This window comes from Apostichopus japonicus, chromosome 6, assembly GCF_037975245.1.
Source record: "Apostichopus japonicus isolate 1M-3 chromosome 6, ASM3797524v1, whole genome shotgun sequence".
Taxonomy (NCBI): domain Eukaryota; kingdom Metazoa; phylum Echinodermata; class Holothuroidea; order Aspidochirotida; family Stichopodidae; genus Apostichopus; species Apostichopus japonicus.
The window spans coordinates 4,580,334-4,595,628 of record NC_092566.1 but is presented as its reverse complement, the minus strand read 5'-3'; the positions used below and the strand labels follow the sequence as shown (position 1 = coordinate 4,595,628).

At 39.6% G+C, this 15,295-nt stretch overlaps 1 protein-coding gene across 5 annotated transcripts in view; it reads right to left on the bottom strand.

Annotated features, from left to right (window-relative positions):
- LOC139968740 (long-chain-fatty-acid--CoA ligase 1-like) overlaps nt 1-15,088 on the bottom strand; it is a 28,246-nt gene extending 13,158 nt beyond the window's left edge. Inside the window, exons 1-7 of one of the 5 annotated variants that reach the window (XM_071973074.1) lie at nt 14,701-15,088; nt 5,820-5,979; nt 5,132-5,249; nt 4,005-4,072; nt 3,265-3,366; nt 2,510-2,609; nt 294-502 (exon numbers count right to left, since the gene is read on the bottom strand). In XM_071973074.1, coding sequence (XP_071829175.1) covers nt 294-502; nt 2,510-2,609; nt 3,265-3,366; nt 4,005-4,072; nt 5,132-5,249; nt 5,820-5,979; nt 14,701-14,750 — 807 coding nt within the window. In that variant the 5' untranslated portion in view covers nt 14,751-15,088. Of the gene's footprint in view, nt 1-293; nt 503-2,509; nt 2,610-3,264; nt 3,367-4,004; nt 4,073-5,131; nt 5,250-5,819; nt 5,980-7,985; nt 8,198-12,030; nt 12,203-13,457; nt 13,589-14,574 lie in introns of those variants that run through there. The other 4 variants (XM_071973075.1, XM_071973073.1, XM_071973076.1 and 1 more) reach the window with 4 other exon arrangements.
- Nucleotides 15,089-15,295: the final 207 nt, after the last annotated feature.

The window sequence follows — 15,295 nt, the reverse complement described above, 5'->3', positions numbered from 1 at the left end:
TGCCCTCAACTTCACCCCTGCCCTCTTTCCCTCCCACCTGTTTACACAACAAATGCGTTTAAGATACCCGGTTTTACCCTTCTTACACAAAACAACCTTTAAGACTGAATTAAAACTTTAGCTAGGGTGTTGAAAGATAATGCAGAGACGTTATAATAATTCATTCGGAGGGGAATGGTTTGGGGGATTATGGAGGGCCCGTGGGGTACGTATACTTTAGCTATGCCAAGACTGAAGTACGCAGAACAAATTGAATAAAACTGCAAATTATAATAAAAATAATAATTACAAACCGTGGCATCCTTCAAGTTTTCCTTCCCAAGATCTGTCATTTGCTGGAACGTCACCAGTTCAACACCGACTTCTGTAGCCTTCGCTGCGATATTTTCCGGTATCGTTTCTTCGGCAACGATGATCAATTTCAAAACATCTAAGTCCGGTTTTTGATCCAGAAGACGCTGAACTTTCTTGAAGTTATCACACATGACAACGGGAATTTTGACTGGTTAATGGAAAAGGAAATAATTACAACATCAATAACAACAATAATAATAATAATAATAATAATGGTGATTTATAGCGCGCGCATATCCACATGGAAGGCGCGGAAGAGAAAGAGAGGTAAGAATGCACAAACGAATGAACGAAAGAATTATTGGTTAAAGGGTGTGAAGACTCGCGCACAAAGAAACGTCTCATGTCGGTAATATAACCTTAGTTTCGACTAAGGTGTAACAGAAGTGTTAGACACCACCATCGATCCCAGAAAATACACACACAGCTTGCTAACGTCGGTAATTAGACACTAGTGTACAGTCAATACATACATCTACGGTCAATACCCACATCACAGTGTACACAGCAGCGATGGACATCTCAGGTCTAGATAAAAGATAACAAGGTATCACGTTTCATTACTCTCTGCATTTTGTAGCAATAAGAAAAAACTTCACTAGCAAGCAACGGAAAGTTTACTTTTTCACAGGGCGGCACGAGGTTTGGGGCGAGTCTTCAATGCCTTTAACATTACCGAATGCTTGACGAATAACATGAGAATTTTTTTTCAGAAGTTTTTTTTTGTTGAACGATGTGAGGGAAGTACAACATCTGAGTTCTACTGGCAATATCATTCCAGAGGCGAGGAGCATGCAGCTATACTTCGAACGATCTGTCATCCCATGTCTGTTTTGGCCGATGTTCTTGGAGTAAATGCATGTTACTGCAGCAAAGACGTCGTATCAGAGTGTATGTATGGAGCATGTCAGAGATGTATGAGGCAGCCGAATCATTCAACGATTGTATAATTAACAGGAGCTTATAAATAATCCGGTGAGGGACCGGAAGCCAATGTTGCTCTTTATGAATATAGTTTGATGTGTCCAAAAAAGACAAGTTTTATAGTCTGTTCTATTTTGTTTACCTTAAAAAATTGATATGGTTGCTGAACTAAATACCTAATTTCTATCCAGTGTGATAAAGATCATAATAATGTCCTGTGCTCCATAATATGACTGGTCCAATGTTGGGAAGATCCCATTTATTTAAACGTTTCTTTAATGTCTGAACTGAAGTCTCTGGTCAAGGGTTTGCAACTTCAGTTGGGCTAGCAGGGCGATGCTCGCATCGTAAACGTGCGTACTCATGTATATAACGCACGTCAGTTGATACAAAACCGGGACATACATAAATATTAAATTAATTTGTTCGAATCCCGTTCTACAGCGTACTAATATATTGCTCTTTTTAATATTTCATTTCATTAATATAGTTAAAATCTAAACTTATCAAACAAGTTGATACCTTTATTAATAACTATGGGTAATTGCATTAATGAGCAGAATGAGAAGAATATGTAAAGCTCTGTAAAGCTTACAGCTCTGTGAAGCTTCCAGAATATCTAATCATAGGATTTTTGACCAATTAAGTAATATCATTGTGACTAAATCACTGATGTCGAGGGTATTCTCCATTGACAAACGACATTATTATTATTTTTGTCATTTTCAAACCCTCAGTCCGACAAGAAAACGTATTGAAATTGTAATGTATTGCGCATTGCTGGCTATATCACTGTTTGAAATGTACATAAAGTGGGCGCATCAAAGTAAACTTATCGCTGTAACTGCAGGAGAGATACCCACAGCCTAAATCCCCCACACAGTGAACCCTCCCTGTACTTTAAAGCCGCCGGATAGTACGGAATAGCAAATGCGGCAGCGTTCCCATATATATAGCCTAACTCACATAAGGTCATTATATGGTATAAAATAAACTTAAAATGATTATAGTACCTAACTTTGGCATAAAGGCCTATACGTACCCCGCTCTGAATGCAAACATGCGGGGCTAACAGAATTTGTTTGAGGAAGATGTTTCAACAACGATACTCAAATTGAAACCCAACAAGTCCTGGTACTTTAACCGTAGGCCTATATATATTAGTAGTCTACTACCTCCATCGGTATTTTTCTCCGGAAAACAAAATAATAATAATCGTCTGTTTACTCACCGAGATTAATTATGTACTTGGTCGATGTCTCCCCTAGTGTATCGTACAACGGAACAGAGATAATGTTGTACGCAGAACAAGCGATGTCTGTAATGGCCCACTGAAATGAATACACAATTATTGATAGTAACTCGATGAATGTAGTCTGTTCCACATTAATTCTATAATTTGAGTGATCTGAGAGTGAACTGATCTATCTTATATCTTGTATTGTATGTACTATCTGACGTCATAAGGCAAGTGGGCTCTTAATATGCGATCCGCGGGCCAAGACCGACCCCACGAGATCTGATTCGCGAAATCGGTCAACAATCTTTCACTTATTGGGATCATGCAGTCCATTGAGGTCTTGTCATTGAGTACCTTATGGGACAACCATGCACATTGCTCAATCTAAGGTATAGTTAGATATGGATCCTGTCTGGCCATTTGATCTAAGCAGCATCTTCCATGATGACTGACTCCCGGACCACCAGACCCCCTCGTCCCAGCATCTTCATCTTCCATGATGACTGACCCACGACACCACCAGACCCCTACACCTCAGAATCTATACTCAAAATCCATGAGGTGAGCTTGGATTATGAATTTGATGTTAAAAACAAAACAAAATGAAATTGATGTCCGTCGGCAAACTTCGAAAACTGTATAAATTTTCCGACGAACTGGAAAAAAAATCACACGACCTATCGAAACTTAGTTTGCGGACTGTCATTTTAAACTACCGTATCCTCTTTCAAATGGATCGAAATTACCTCCTCTCGGTTGGAAGAGTAAATTCCCACAAAAGTGTCATCTGAGGCTTCAAACCCTTTCTCTATGAGAGCCGAACCAAACTGTAAGGCACGCTCCCGGACCTGAGTGTTCAAGAAGAATGAATAAAGGGACTGAGTGATAAGGAAATCAACAAAAAAGCAACGAATTATCAGTTTAGAAGAAGGGAAGGGGTCGGGGATGTGGTACGGTACGATATGATATTCTTGATCAACAATAGTCCTAAACCGTCACCCCCACCCCCCCCCCCCACCCCACGACCATCATTGTCTTCTTGAAGTTGTCGGTTTGGTCGCAATCGTCTCTAGGGTTACAATAACCTTAAAGGTACACTCGTGTTGTGTGCATATTGGAGAAAGAAGGTTCTTCTTCGCAATATTTTGTTATTATTTGTGTGTGGGGGGCGGTCGGAGAGGAGGGGGGTCGGAGGAGCAACATGACAGGGTACTAAGACAAAGTGATATAGTGATGGCGCCGATTCCCTTCAATGCAATGCGTACGAACAATACGAAGGAACGCAAATTTAGTTAGTTTTACATCAAATATTTTTCTGCTTATAGAAAACCTGATTTGCACACACCGGCAATGTATAGTGTTTGTACATTACTACATTTCAGCTATACAATGTAGCATTGTAGCCGATACAACGAACGATAAGCATAAGAATAAAAGGACAGAACCGGGGGGAAAATACAAATGAACGGGAAGTCCCCAAATTTACCTGACCGTAGGTTTTCCATTCGTAGACATTACTTCCTTGTTTCTTGGTTCCCAAACATGGTCCACCTTCTATCAAACAATAAGAGTAACAAAAACAAGTTAAATAAAAAACATAAAAAATATATATAAATATATATACAACCCGTAATCACTTGTAGCGCCAGTTGGGAGTTTGATTATGCTTATATTACCTATCTGAACTGCCCCTCTCACCCCCCCCCCCCTCCCCATATCATGTTTCAAGCACTCGTATTGACATTACAAACAGTTCCTAACCTTTATCTGATAGAAACATGATATTCCTGCTGCTCATACTGACACTCTGCAGGTGCTTTAAAACGGGACATAACACTACAGTATAGAAAAATTGTCCCAACTGGGTGATTTGTGCATTTCGGAGGAGATAAATAATTAAACAGAACACTTAGGAGAGCTACATGGTTAACGTAACGATTTGGAATTTTCAAAATAATAATAATAATAATTATCGATTTTTATATAGCGCATTATATACCAGCAATATGTCTCAAAGCGCTTTATAGAATTTATATTACCCGGGGTCAATGATAACCTGTCCCAGAGACAATCCCTTCAGACGGTTGCAGTTATATACTGCGCCCAATGACAAGTTACCTCACAGGTACCCATTTAACCCCTGGGTGGAGACGGCCAATCAAGATAAAGCATCTTGCCCAAGGACACAGCGTAATGAACTAGGAAGGAGTCGAACCAGAAATCTTTGAATCACGGGTCCGAACGCCTTTTAAAGGGTGTGAAAACTCGGGCAAAAGAAACGTCTAATGCCGGTAATCTGACCTAGTTTCGAATGAGGTGTAACAGACGTGTTAGACACCACCATCGATCCCAGAAAATACACACACTTCTTGCTACCGTCGGTAATTAGACACTAGTGTACAGTCAGTACATACAGCTGCGGTCAATACCCACAACACAGTGTACAGCGATGGACATCTCAGGTCCAGCTAAAGATAACGAGGTATCACGTTTCATTTCTGTCTGCATTTTGTAGCGACACGAACAAAACGTCACTTGCAAGCAACAGAAAGTTAACTTTTTCAGATGGCCGCACGCGGTTTGGGGCGAGTCTTCAATGCCTTTAAGTTTTACCTGATTTCTTCTCTCCAGCCAGAAAGGATGCGTACAAATTTTCATACTCATCATAAACTCTGTAATATTCTCCCTTTTCAATGTTGTTCTGAGCAGACACACGGATACCTTCAGGTCCCTGTCAAACAAATACAAAATCAGTCGACATTTTGGTAAACATAGGGATATGGGCCTACTAAGTTTAGTGAAGACGTGGTACTTTTAATTGCGGGATTCTACAGGTCGGTGAAGCTATGGGACGTGAGGGGTGGGATGGGTATGGTGGAGGGGTTCACCCAAATTGTATCTACCATGGTTGACCCACTCCCTCACATAATCAACTAGTTAACACCGATTGCAAGCGTAGCATCTAGAGTGAACTTCATATTCCGGTTTGCCACATGATTTCGGTATTACCATCCCTCCCCCACCCCTCCCCCAACACACACACCACCTTCTCTCACCTTGACATATTTTGTTTGTTTGGTGTTTAAATAGTATTTGCTTATAAAATCATGAAAAATCCTTTTTTCACCATCCTATTTTCTTTAAAACACTTTTACAATGTGACGATTTGTGGTGGAGGGGGGTGTTGTCTATCCCCTCGCCCACCTATCCCAGCACGCACACCACCTCTGATGACATTACAGTACATTACAATACAGTATACTACATTACTGATGACAAAGGAAATAGAAATTTAACGTACTTCTAATCTGATGGACTGTTTCGAAAAGTCGAACCTCCGCTCGGAAGGAGCTCCTTCTTGTGAAGAACTGAGCGCCATCGATGTGCCAAAGAGAACCGCTGCCGCAGTACCGAATGCTATATGAGGATGATCTGAAATCACTTGACGAACTCTATCCATACTGTCAAAGAGAGAAACATTTGAAACAGACTTTTGAAATCGATTTCCGTAACATAAATGTTATATGAGTAAGTTATACCTATTACTATTTACAATTCATAAAGCTAATCTCAATCTCAAATCATTCGCTCCAACTATTAATTACCGCTCCTGCAGGGAAAGAAACCACTTTAAAAATGTCTCCAGAAAATAAGCATATAGTTATAGGATATGTAAAACACCCAATATTGCATTCTGTAGCAACCATAAGACTGCATTTTGCATCACCTCGATGAAAAACAAGAATATTCCAGCTTGTCCGAGTTTGCCAAGGATTATGTATATCACGGCAGTTTTGCTTGTATTATGTTACTACAAACACAGAAGTGAAATCAACAAAATGCAACTTTACATAAATTATGTCTTGTTAAAACAAATAACTGGCACCAAACCATTAACTCCGGAAACTGTGAGTCATGAAACATATGAAATCGACTGATCGACCCCGACCCCGCCAGCAACGTTTAGGTCAATCGGACTACAAACGTTCCTTCCGTCAGTAAACTAATAATACCCAAACATCACAGTCACGATAGTTTACTATACGGTGGATTCCCCGTGTTCAACATGGAAGTCAAACATTCGGTATAGCATTACAAGTGTAAACGAATGCAATCAATCTATAGTTTCTATAGTTGTAAATATCGGTACAACTGTGAGATGATACGAACACAAATCGAAGATAGAAATAGAAATACAACAAACCGATAGTATTGGCTAAAACTTTATTCAAGACTTACGAGACCCTTGAATGACTTTAGTTTTCTCATACACAATGAAAACAGATTGGATGTAAACTCGCGCACAGAGTTGAATGAATATACGCGTCGGGTATAGGTGTTCACTATACGATATCAAAATATATATTAAGATGCTTTTTAAGAAAAAGTCGCCCAGGAAAGAACCTGGGCACGAAAACCAAACTACTGAACGACTGATCCGCTTCTAACCCCAGTCCCCTTGCATCGGGACTGTGACTGTGTGATCATCGTTGGGTGTGCATCACCATTCCCCTTGAAAGGAAACAGATACTACACGTGATCTTAACCAAAAGGCCGAGAAGCGATATATTAAGATGTATCATTTTAAATATTTCACCAAAGATAAGCCGATTCTTCATCACAGAAACCCACTTGCTATATAGTTATACTTAATCTCAATGTTAAACTGAACACCAATTCGTACAAGTGTAGCTTACTTAGCACTAAATGAAGCAGATATTCCGAAGAAGTTTTCCTATTTGGTAATTTTGGCTCTGTGAATCGTGGAAAATCCCTTAATTATTACGTCGGTAATTACGACCTTCAGATTTATTATTCAACAATTAACATAATAATAGGTAATGTGAAAGAAAAGGGGAATGAGAGAACGCGTGTACATGAAAACTTTCAAGAACATTTTGTGGTGTCTTACCCCCCCCCCTCTCCCCTCCCCTCTTTTGTCCATATAAATATATAATACTACTACCTGATGTAACCTGTCTTTAATCGATCCAATTTGCAATTTTCATTCGCTACAAGGCAGATCTTCAATATAATCTACTGTGTCGGGTTAACGGTTTTTATACTTTGTGGAGTGTTAGCTCAGTGGTTAACGCCGGAGCCTTCCAATCATAAGGTCCCCAGTTCGAGACACTTCAAAATTAATGTATGTCGTCCAGTTACAGAGTTGTTGACAATTGACAATTCATAATCATGGACCTTAAATATGAATGTAAGAGACTGACTTTGGTCAGCTTGCGGCTTTGATAAGCCAATGAGGCTTCTTCGCGAGTTCCGAAATACATACATACATATACTTTAACTAGCATCAGCCATGACGTATAAATTTCTCGCCTCCGCCCCCCCCCCCCACCCCAGTAGACTACAGTATACCTCACTAACGACAACCCACCCCCTTTGCATGCATGCATGCAGTATGCATGCAGTAAGATACTATTGGAATATAATTGATTATAATATAACTTACCAAAAGAAACGAAACAAGTTGAGAATAAAGGGCTCGTTTTGAGCAAGTCCTGCTCGAGATAACGTTAGGTTGTGGCAGGGCACTGCAAAGACTATATTTGCTTCAAAAAGCCCCACACAGTTTTAAAGCCTACCGTACTCTATGGCAGAGTTACCACTTTAAAGAAACCTCGCCTGTGTTATAAATACTTGGAACCTACTCCAGCTATTGATTGCATACTGCAGTATACAGCCAATACTGTATCCTTGTTCTGTATAGACAATCAACGAACCGTGGTGTTACAAAACAACATTATTGAATGAATATGTGAATTGTAACACCAAACAATGATATAGGCCAGAAGTAGTTATTTATAAACACTCATGATTCAGCTATATAGTCTTGAAGTTAACGTTAAACTGATATAATAATAAAAGAGTTCTCAGGCCTGCAGCGCGACATAGGCTATACGGCGTATTTAGCCTAGTTTCAAACCATCTTCATCAGCAATCTTGGATCCTGCTGTGTTTTCCTTTCGCCTATTGGGCAGTTTCAGATTCTAGCTCGTGGTCGCAATTTGAATGGACAATTGTTTTAGCCGGTCTAGCAGTAAACTTGATTCACTTTTGTAACTGTGTCCAACCGGGCGACACACACTTACAAATACCTCATGCTTTACCGAACTAAGTACACGCCTTATACAAAGGCAAGTTTGGCCCGCAGTAATTTGATAGCATGATAAAAATCAATAAAAAAAATGATCAAAGTATGGTTCTCCGGTCTTAAAAATCCGTTCGTTATACTCTCATCTTCTGTAAATGTCTTGTTAAAATGACGAAATTATCAACATGAAGAAACAGTGCCAAAACATGGTACATGTACTTCGAAGTGGGTGAAAAGGGGGGAGGGGGGATAGCAAATGTGCGTGTCCTCTTTTGCATAACAATTCAGGAGAAAGTGGTGTAGTATATTAAATATTGAAGGTTTTGCAGACTCTTTAGACCGTGCACGCATCAGTTAAAACTACGAGTCTTCCCTGCCATCTCGTCATATTATTACTTTATTTTTACTTTTTAATAAACAAATATGTGCTAGCTTGTGTTACTATAGCCTTCAGTTCTAGTTGCAATCAAATCAAGTAAATGTGAAGGTTAATCACTTAATCATCAATCCCCGTGGGGGCAGGGGTGTAGAGGGGGAAATTTTAGGCCATATATAAATATCTATGGGTCACGACTAGCATAGTATAAACATTCAATTTGCGCAGCCAAAGAAAACACAGTTTGGGAAGGAGGGCTTTTTGGACCTTATAGAAGGAAATTATTGAGACACGACAAAATTTCACATGCCGTATATAAAATCAATTTTAACAATATTGCAATAGACCAGGGCACAATTTCCGAAGACTCTTTACAGCTATCCACATAATCTATGTAGTAAAGAAGTTCCTAATTCATCGACGCTCACGTGGAGTGGAAACAGGAAAAGAACTTGAACTTTGGTTTTAAGGTGCTTTTCCTTCTTATACACACATTTAATTTGACTCATTTGAGGGGAAACGGGGTGTACAAAGGTGTCACGAAATTGAACAAAATTCTCTGACTTGGAGGATAATGTGAAACATCTGATATCCGATTGACTCCGTGTTTTAAGCAAACACCGAAATGGCGTCCCATAAAGTTTGTTTGTTTTGTCGACAAGTGTTTTTTTAAGATCATTGTGATATACATTTACAGTGGTGATAGCACCGTAAAACTTATTCACGTATGGGTATGGCTCTGTAGTCTACATTGTGCAGTTCTAACATGTTACACACCATTGATCACCAACCCTTTTCAAATTGCAACTGAAATTTGGTTTACGACACGATTGGGTGAGGGATGAGGCGGACAAGTGGAAGTGAAGTTTTTGAACGAACTGACTGACTGACTGACTGACGGGAGTAAAGTTCCAGTGACATGCGCGATAAACGTGTGACGTATGCATTCATGCACCAATCATTGGTAACATTATGTCTAATTAACATTATGTCCAATTAAATCATTTTCGGTTCATTACTTTATCATGTTTTGACAACAGCAGTAATACGTTATTCAGTGTTTTCTTATTTTGTGTGAGCAAGCGTTAGTATAGCCGCCCAAATTTGGTTGAAGCCATATTTGTGCAACCTGGTTGGTTATACTATTTGCCTAATATTGTTAGCGTATAATGCCTGAAATTGTTGATGTGTTGCCTACAATTTCAAGTTCAGAGATCATACCACTTGCTAGTTAACGAAGTAAACTAGGTTCTTTCGGATTTGCTTATCGCGTTTCATCTTATCCAGGGCCGATGTAATATAAATATCATTAACGGAAGTGACGGCAAGACCCTGGGACCAAACTATGATCGTGATGTATAGATATTTTGAATTTATCGTACAATACGAAAATGATTATGATTGGCCACTTTGGATTTGGTCAGCTGTCCGTTCCCTTGTTCGTTAAGACTGGACAATGGTGACTCCCTATACTCTACCATCATGCATACCTAAACCAACTTCAAACTTAGAAAACTCCAGAGCCTCCAACGGGTTCCGAGTCAAAATGCAGTGCAGGCACGTGATCTTATGAATGTTACAAAATTCGGCCATTTTGAACTGATTACCGACGAATACATATATTTAAATGTATTCTTTTAACCTTGGACGGGCGCTCAATAACATGGCACCAAACTATATCATATAAGATGTTACACATTTGTATAATTTCTAACTCATTGATGAAGGTCTTGCCATAAACAACTTGCCATATACTTGCCACATACGTGCCATAAGCAGCTTGCCATAAACAGTCTTGTCATAAACAGCTTGTAAATAATTCGTATTCTCCTCTATAATACGGCTATCGTTCGTCTGAGACCCTTCTGTCTCCAAAGGTTTGAATATGGTACCCAGGGGCGCAACCACGTGTACTTCCGGGGGCTTTACTATCCCATTTGAATTAAATCAGCCCACCCCCCCCCCCCTCGCCCTCGCCCTCAACCGGCAGTCAGAACATTTACAAAAACTACATTACAATCCTATAGTGTACACCATGCACAGACATTCTATCATGTACGTGCAGTACCAACCTACATAGTCGAAAAGTCTTCAACATTGTTTCAAAAGTTGCAAAATATAGCACCATTTCGCAATTAAGCACTCCCCTCAACCTGATGGAACCAAAATTCCTAAAAGGGATGGGCCAGCTCCCGCCCCCACCCCCCGACATCTCCCCTAGACCCAGACTTGACACTTTATGGATGTACTGTTGCTTGTATGTTTGGTGTTTTGTCTTAACTAAGTCGCCATTGTGTAATGCTGATTTAGATTCAGTTCTTAAAATCAAGTTATCTGTATCCTTCAGCGATTCGGAATAATATGGCTGCATGACACATTATAAATAGCGAACACACTAACTAATTTTCGATCTATCGGCAACATGATTTGGCGATTCCATGGATAACTGATCACACTCGAACGAGAGTAATCACATAATTACAGGGTCTATACTCCCGGCCAATTGGTATTCAAACTTTTTGGCTTGGTGACCCCAAATTTCAGGGTTTTTTTCACCGAAGGAGTACAAGGGCAGGAGCTGCTTAGTACAATAAACATAAGTTGAGTATACAGCAACATGCCAGGTTAGTACAACAACATGCCAGTCAATTGAAACACCAACATGCAGTTAAGTTTACAACTCGTATAGATCTACTTAGTACAATAAACATAAGTTGAGTACAACAACATTTCAGGCTGTAGTACAACCACATATGTCGGTTAAGTACATGCCTACTACACGTATCAATTTAGGACAACAGGCATCAGCTTACTACAGTGACATGTTTACACAACAAATGTTCACTTACATGTAACATCATGTCAATTACTTTACTCTATTGTCGTGAAGTTCTTTCAACTTAAAGTTTATCCTCGATCTTTTCAAGAATAGGTAGATTGCATTTTCGATTCAGCTTTGTTTTAAAGTTAATTTGAAAAAAATATATATCATGGTATACTAAAGCTTATACCAAAAAAAAAACCTACCTCAAGAAGGAAGCCAATTCGTTGTGTTTATCAGTAGTGTTTTATCCTCCGTCGAAATCTATGATAATTATACTGGATTCTTAATCCGAAGAGACGACAGCTTAGTTTAGTGATTAAGTACCATACAACCAGTCCTGCAATATGCTTAGCAGATGTTCTCGTTGAAAGCAATGCCAATGTGTCTCGTACAGGCGCTTGACGCGACGGGCAAGGTACAAACCCATTTACAATGTTAGATTTAAGTTCTTCTATTACCAAATCTTGACGGTCTCCTTGATAACCTTATCATTGACGATAAAATTGTACTTTTTTAGTATGACTTTGGAGTTAAAGATAGGTCAGGCACATACTTAGATCTTTACCCCCATTTAAAGTTTAAAGAGCTAAATCTATTTGATAAGCCTGATTTGTATTTTCCTACTACAACCTCAAACTGAGGTAGAGATAAGGCAAAGGCAAAACGACTTTACGGATTCACTATACAAACATTGCTGAAGTAGGTTTTCTGTTTTAAGAATCATTCGCGATAAAAAAAAAGACAGAAATAAAGAACAACAAAACAAAACCAAACAGAAAGCAACCAAAACCAAACAAAATATGGCAAGGTGATTCTTTGCCATATTTTTTACGAACATAATTGTAAATGTTGACGAATGCTGACTTCAAGTGAGCAGTATGGTCCTCAACACAAATACATACACCCTTACACAAATACCTATAGGATAAGTACGAAGTTATTTCAAGTTTTACAGTTGTGGATCTCATGTCTATTGGGTTTCAGACTGTTACCATAGATGTCGTTTTCGAGTTACCAGGTGTTGATGTCTATACCAAATGACCTTTGACCTTCACAGAAAAGAATAGAGCCGTTGTACCGAATAAGATGGCGCATACTTAGCAAGTATGACGTTCATCCAACCATCACTTTTAAGAGTAATCATCTTTGCAACGAGTTTCAGTTTTGACTTCTGTTAACCCTAAATGACCTTTGACCTCTACCAATAACAATGAGATTCTTGAAATCACCAAGTGTGATCCACATACCACATAATGGAATTGCTCCGAAGCTGCACTTTTTGAGTTATCATGTTTACAGGGTTTTCTAGAGTTCTTTACGATGGATCCACATGACAAGAATTAAGTTCATCCTATTTCCATCATGAACATTTTGAGTTGCCATGTTTACAAGAACGTGTCACATACACACAAACACATACACACATATATATACGCCATCAACATCGAATATGTATATTCATTTTGCCTTCGGCAAGGCATCTAAAGCTTGTGGCTTACAGCTTTCACGTCGGGTGGCTTCCAATTCAATATTTTAACTCAAAAATTTGGAATCTGTTCAGTTTATAAAAACATATCAGATGGTGGGAAACCGTAGATTGCTCTTGGATGGAAAAAAAAACCCATCTTACAATGACTCGGCAGGGGATCGAACCCAGAACCTACCGATTGCTTCCACTGCCACCAACTTTATCCACTCGGCCACAGCACCGGAATTCGTGACCAGAAGTGAGAGATGAAACACCATGACACCTACTAGTAGTTACTATGTGGTGTGGTAAACTTACAAAGAATATGATCGAGTTTGGTCTCCTACTCTCAAGTAAAAGTCGTTGCGGGCTACGTATGACTTTATTATGTATAACTCTCTCGAATAAAAACGTGTCAGATAAAACACATCCTCGAAAGATCTGTACATGGTCAAAAGCTTATGCCTACATATACTAGCCGGGTTCTCAGTGAGTGGGGCGTAGTCATGGCTTTTTTTCGTATTTGGGTCCCGGGAGAACCAGGGTATTTCTCACAAAGGTCCCCTTGACACACCAAGGTCCCCGTACCCCCGCGACGGTACGGGGTGTACACTACTCGGGCTCGGCAAGTTGAACGTCACTGAACCTCTTGATTGATCTTACGGCAGGTGCCCCAATCCCAAACCTGTGCCAGGGGCCCGGCCCTCCTGACAACGCCAGAGCTAGGCTACTTCAACTAATCAATTCCAAGCAAATGCATTATTGCGAAATACATTGCACATATTATGTAACACACAACATAGCTATAGAGATTGACGACTGACTAGATATGGGAGCAATTTAAATGTATAAACACTATATAGGCCTAGTGCTTTAACAACTTCACGAGAGTCCATACACGTATCAGCCATTTTCAATTTAAACAGCGCCAAAGAGTTAAATTCTACATAGGCTACTTGAACATGGAAGGTAGCCTACATAATCAGCACAATAATTTCTTCAGACTAGACCTGGAATCTTGTCGAGACTTCTTTCAGCCCGTCCAGTCTCTTACATATACAGATGCGATACATCGTAACCTATTCAACCACTAACGTGTTTGGCATTGTTATATAAACCTACGTCTAATAGTCTGAATTTCCATAACACAGATTCCAGCAGATTCCAGGTAGACAAAATGGTGGAATTCCGTCACTGCATTTATCGAGGGTATTCACGTACTATATATTAATTGAAAAAAATCACTGAATGAAGTGTGCATAGTTTTGGGCATACTTACCACAGCTAATCTCGCTGAAGCAAAGCGAGGGGAGTTTGTCCAACTCTAACAGGTTCCCATACCAGGTCTGATTGTGATTGGAACTAGCTATAGGAGAATACTATTGAACTGAACTTTGTGACTTACCTGAAGGATGTTAAAACTCCACCGATACTGAATCTCGGTGATGGGTCCATAGTTCTAACTTTTGTTGTTTTAAGCTTTGAAGTTCAAACTCATACAAACTTAATGGCAACTTATCCCATCAAGTTTATTAATAAAGTTTGATGAATCTCGCAACAAAGTTCGAAGACCGTCCAGGGATACGTAATGCCAGGCTATATCTGTGTACACACGGTAAACAGATCTCTAATGACATAGGGAACCTGTAGGTGTCCTTGATAGGTAATCTCCGCGCACTGGTTCGAGGTAACTACAAAATGCGGCGGTATGCTTTACGCAAGGCTTCAAACAATACGGTAACTTCTCCCTGGTACAAGACCCTAATACATGCAGTGTTGCCTTACTTCAAAGCTACACCTAGAATACTGATTTAAGGACTTCACTGCTATTTTACCTTCAGTTTGCGTTCTACCGCAAAATATGTGTGGTAAATATAACCTTTGACCCTTCCCCATTCAAACGACATGGCGAGGAACGAGCAGTGAATTGAAATTGAAACCATTGCTTGTATTATGATTGCAACACATATGATTTTCTAATATGAATTGAAATTATACCA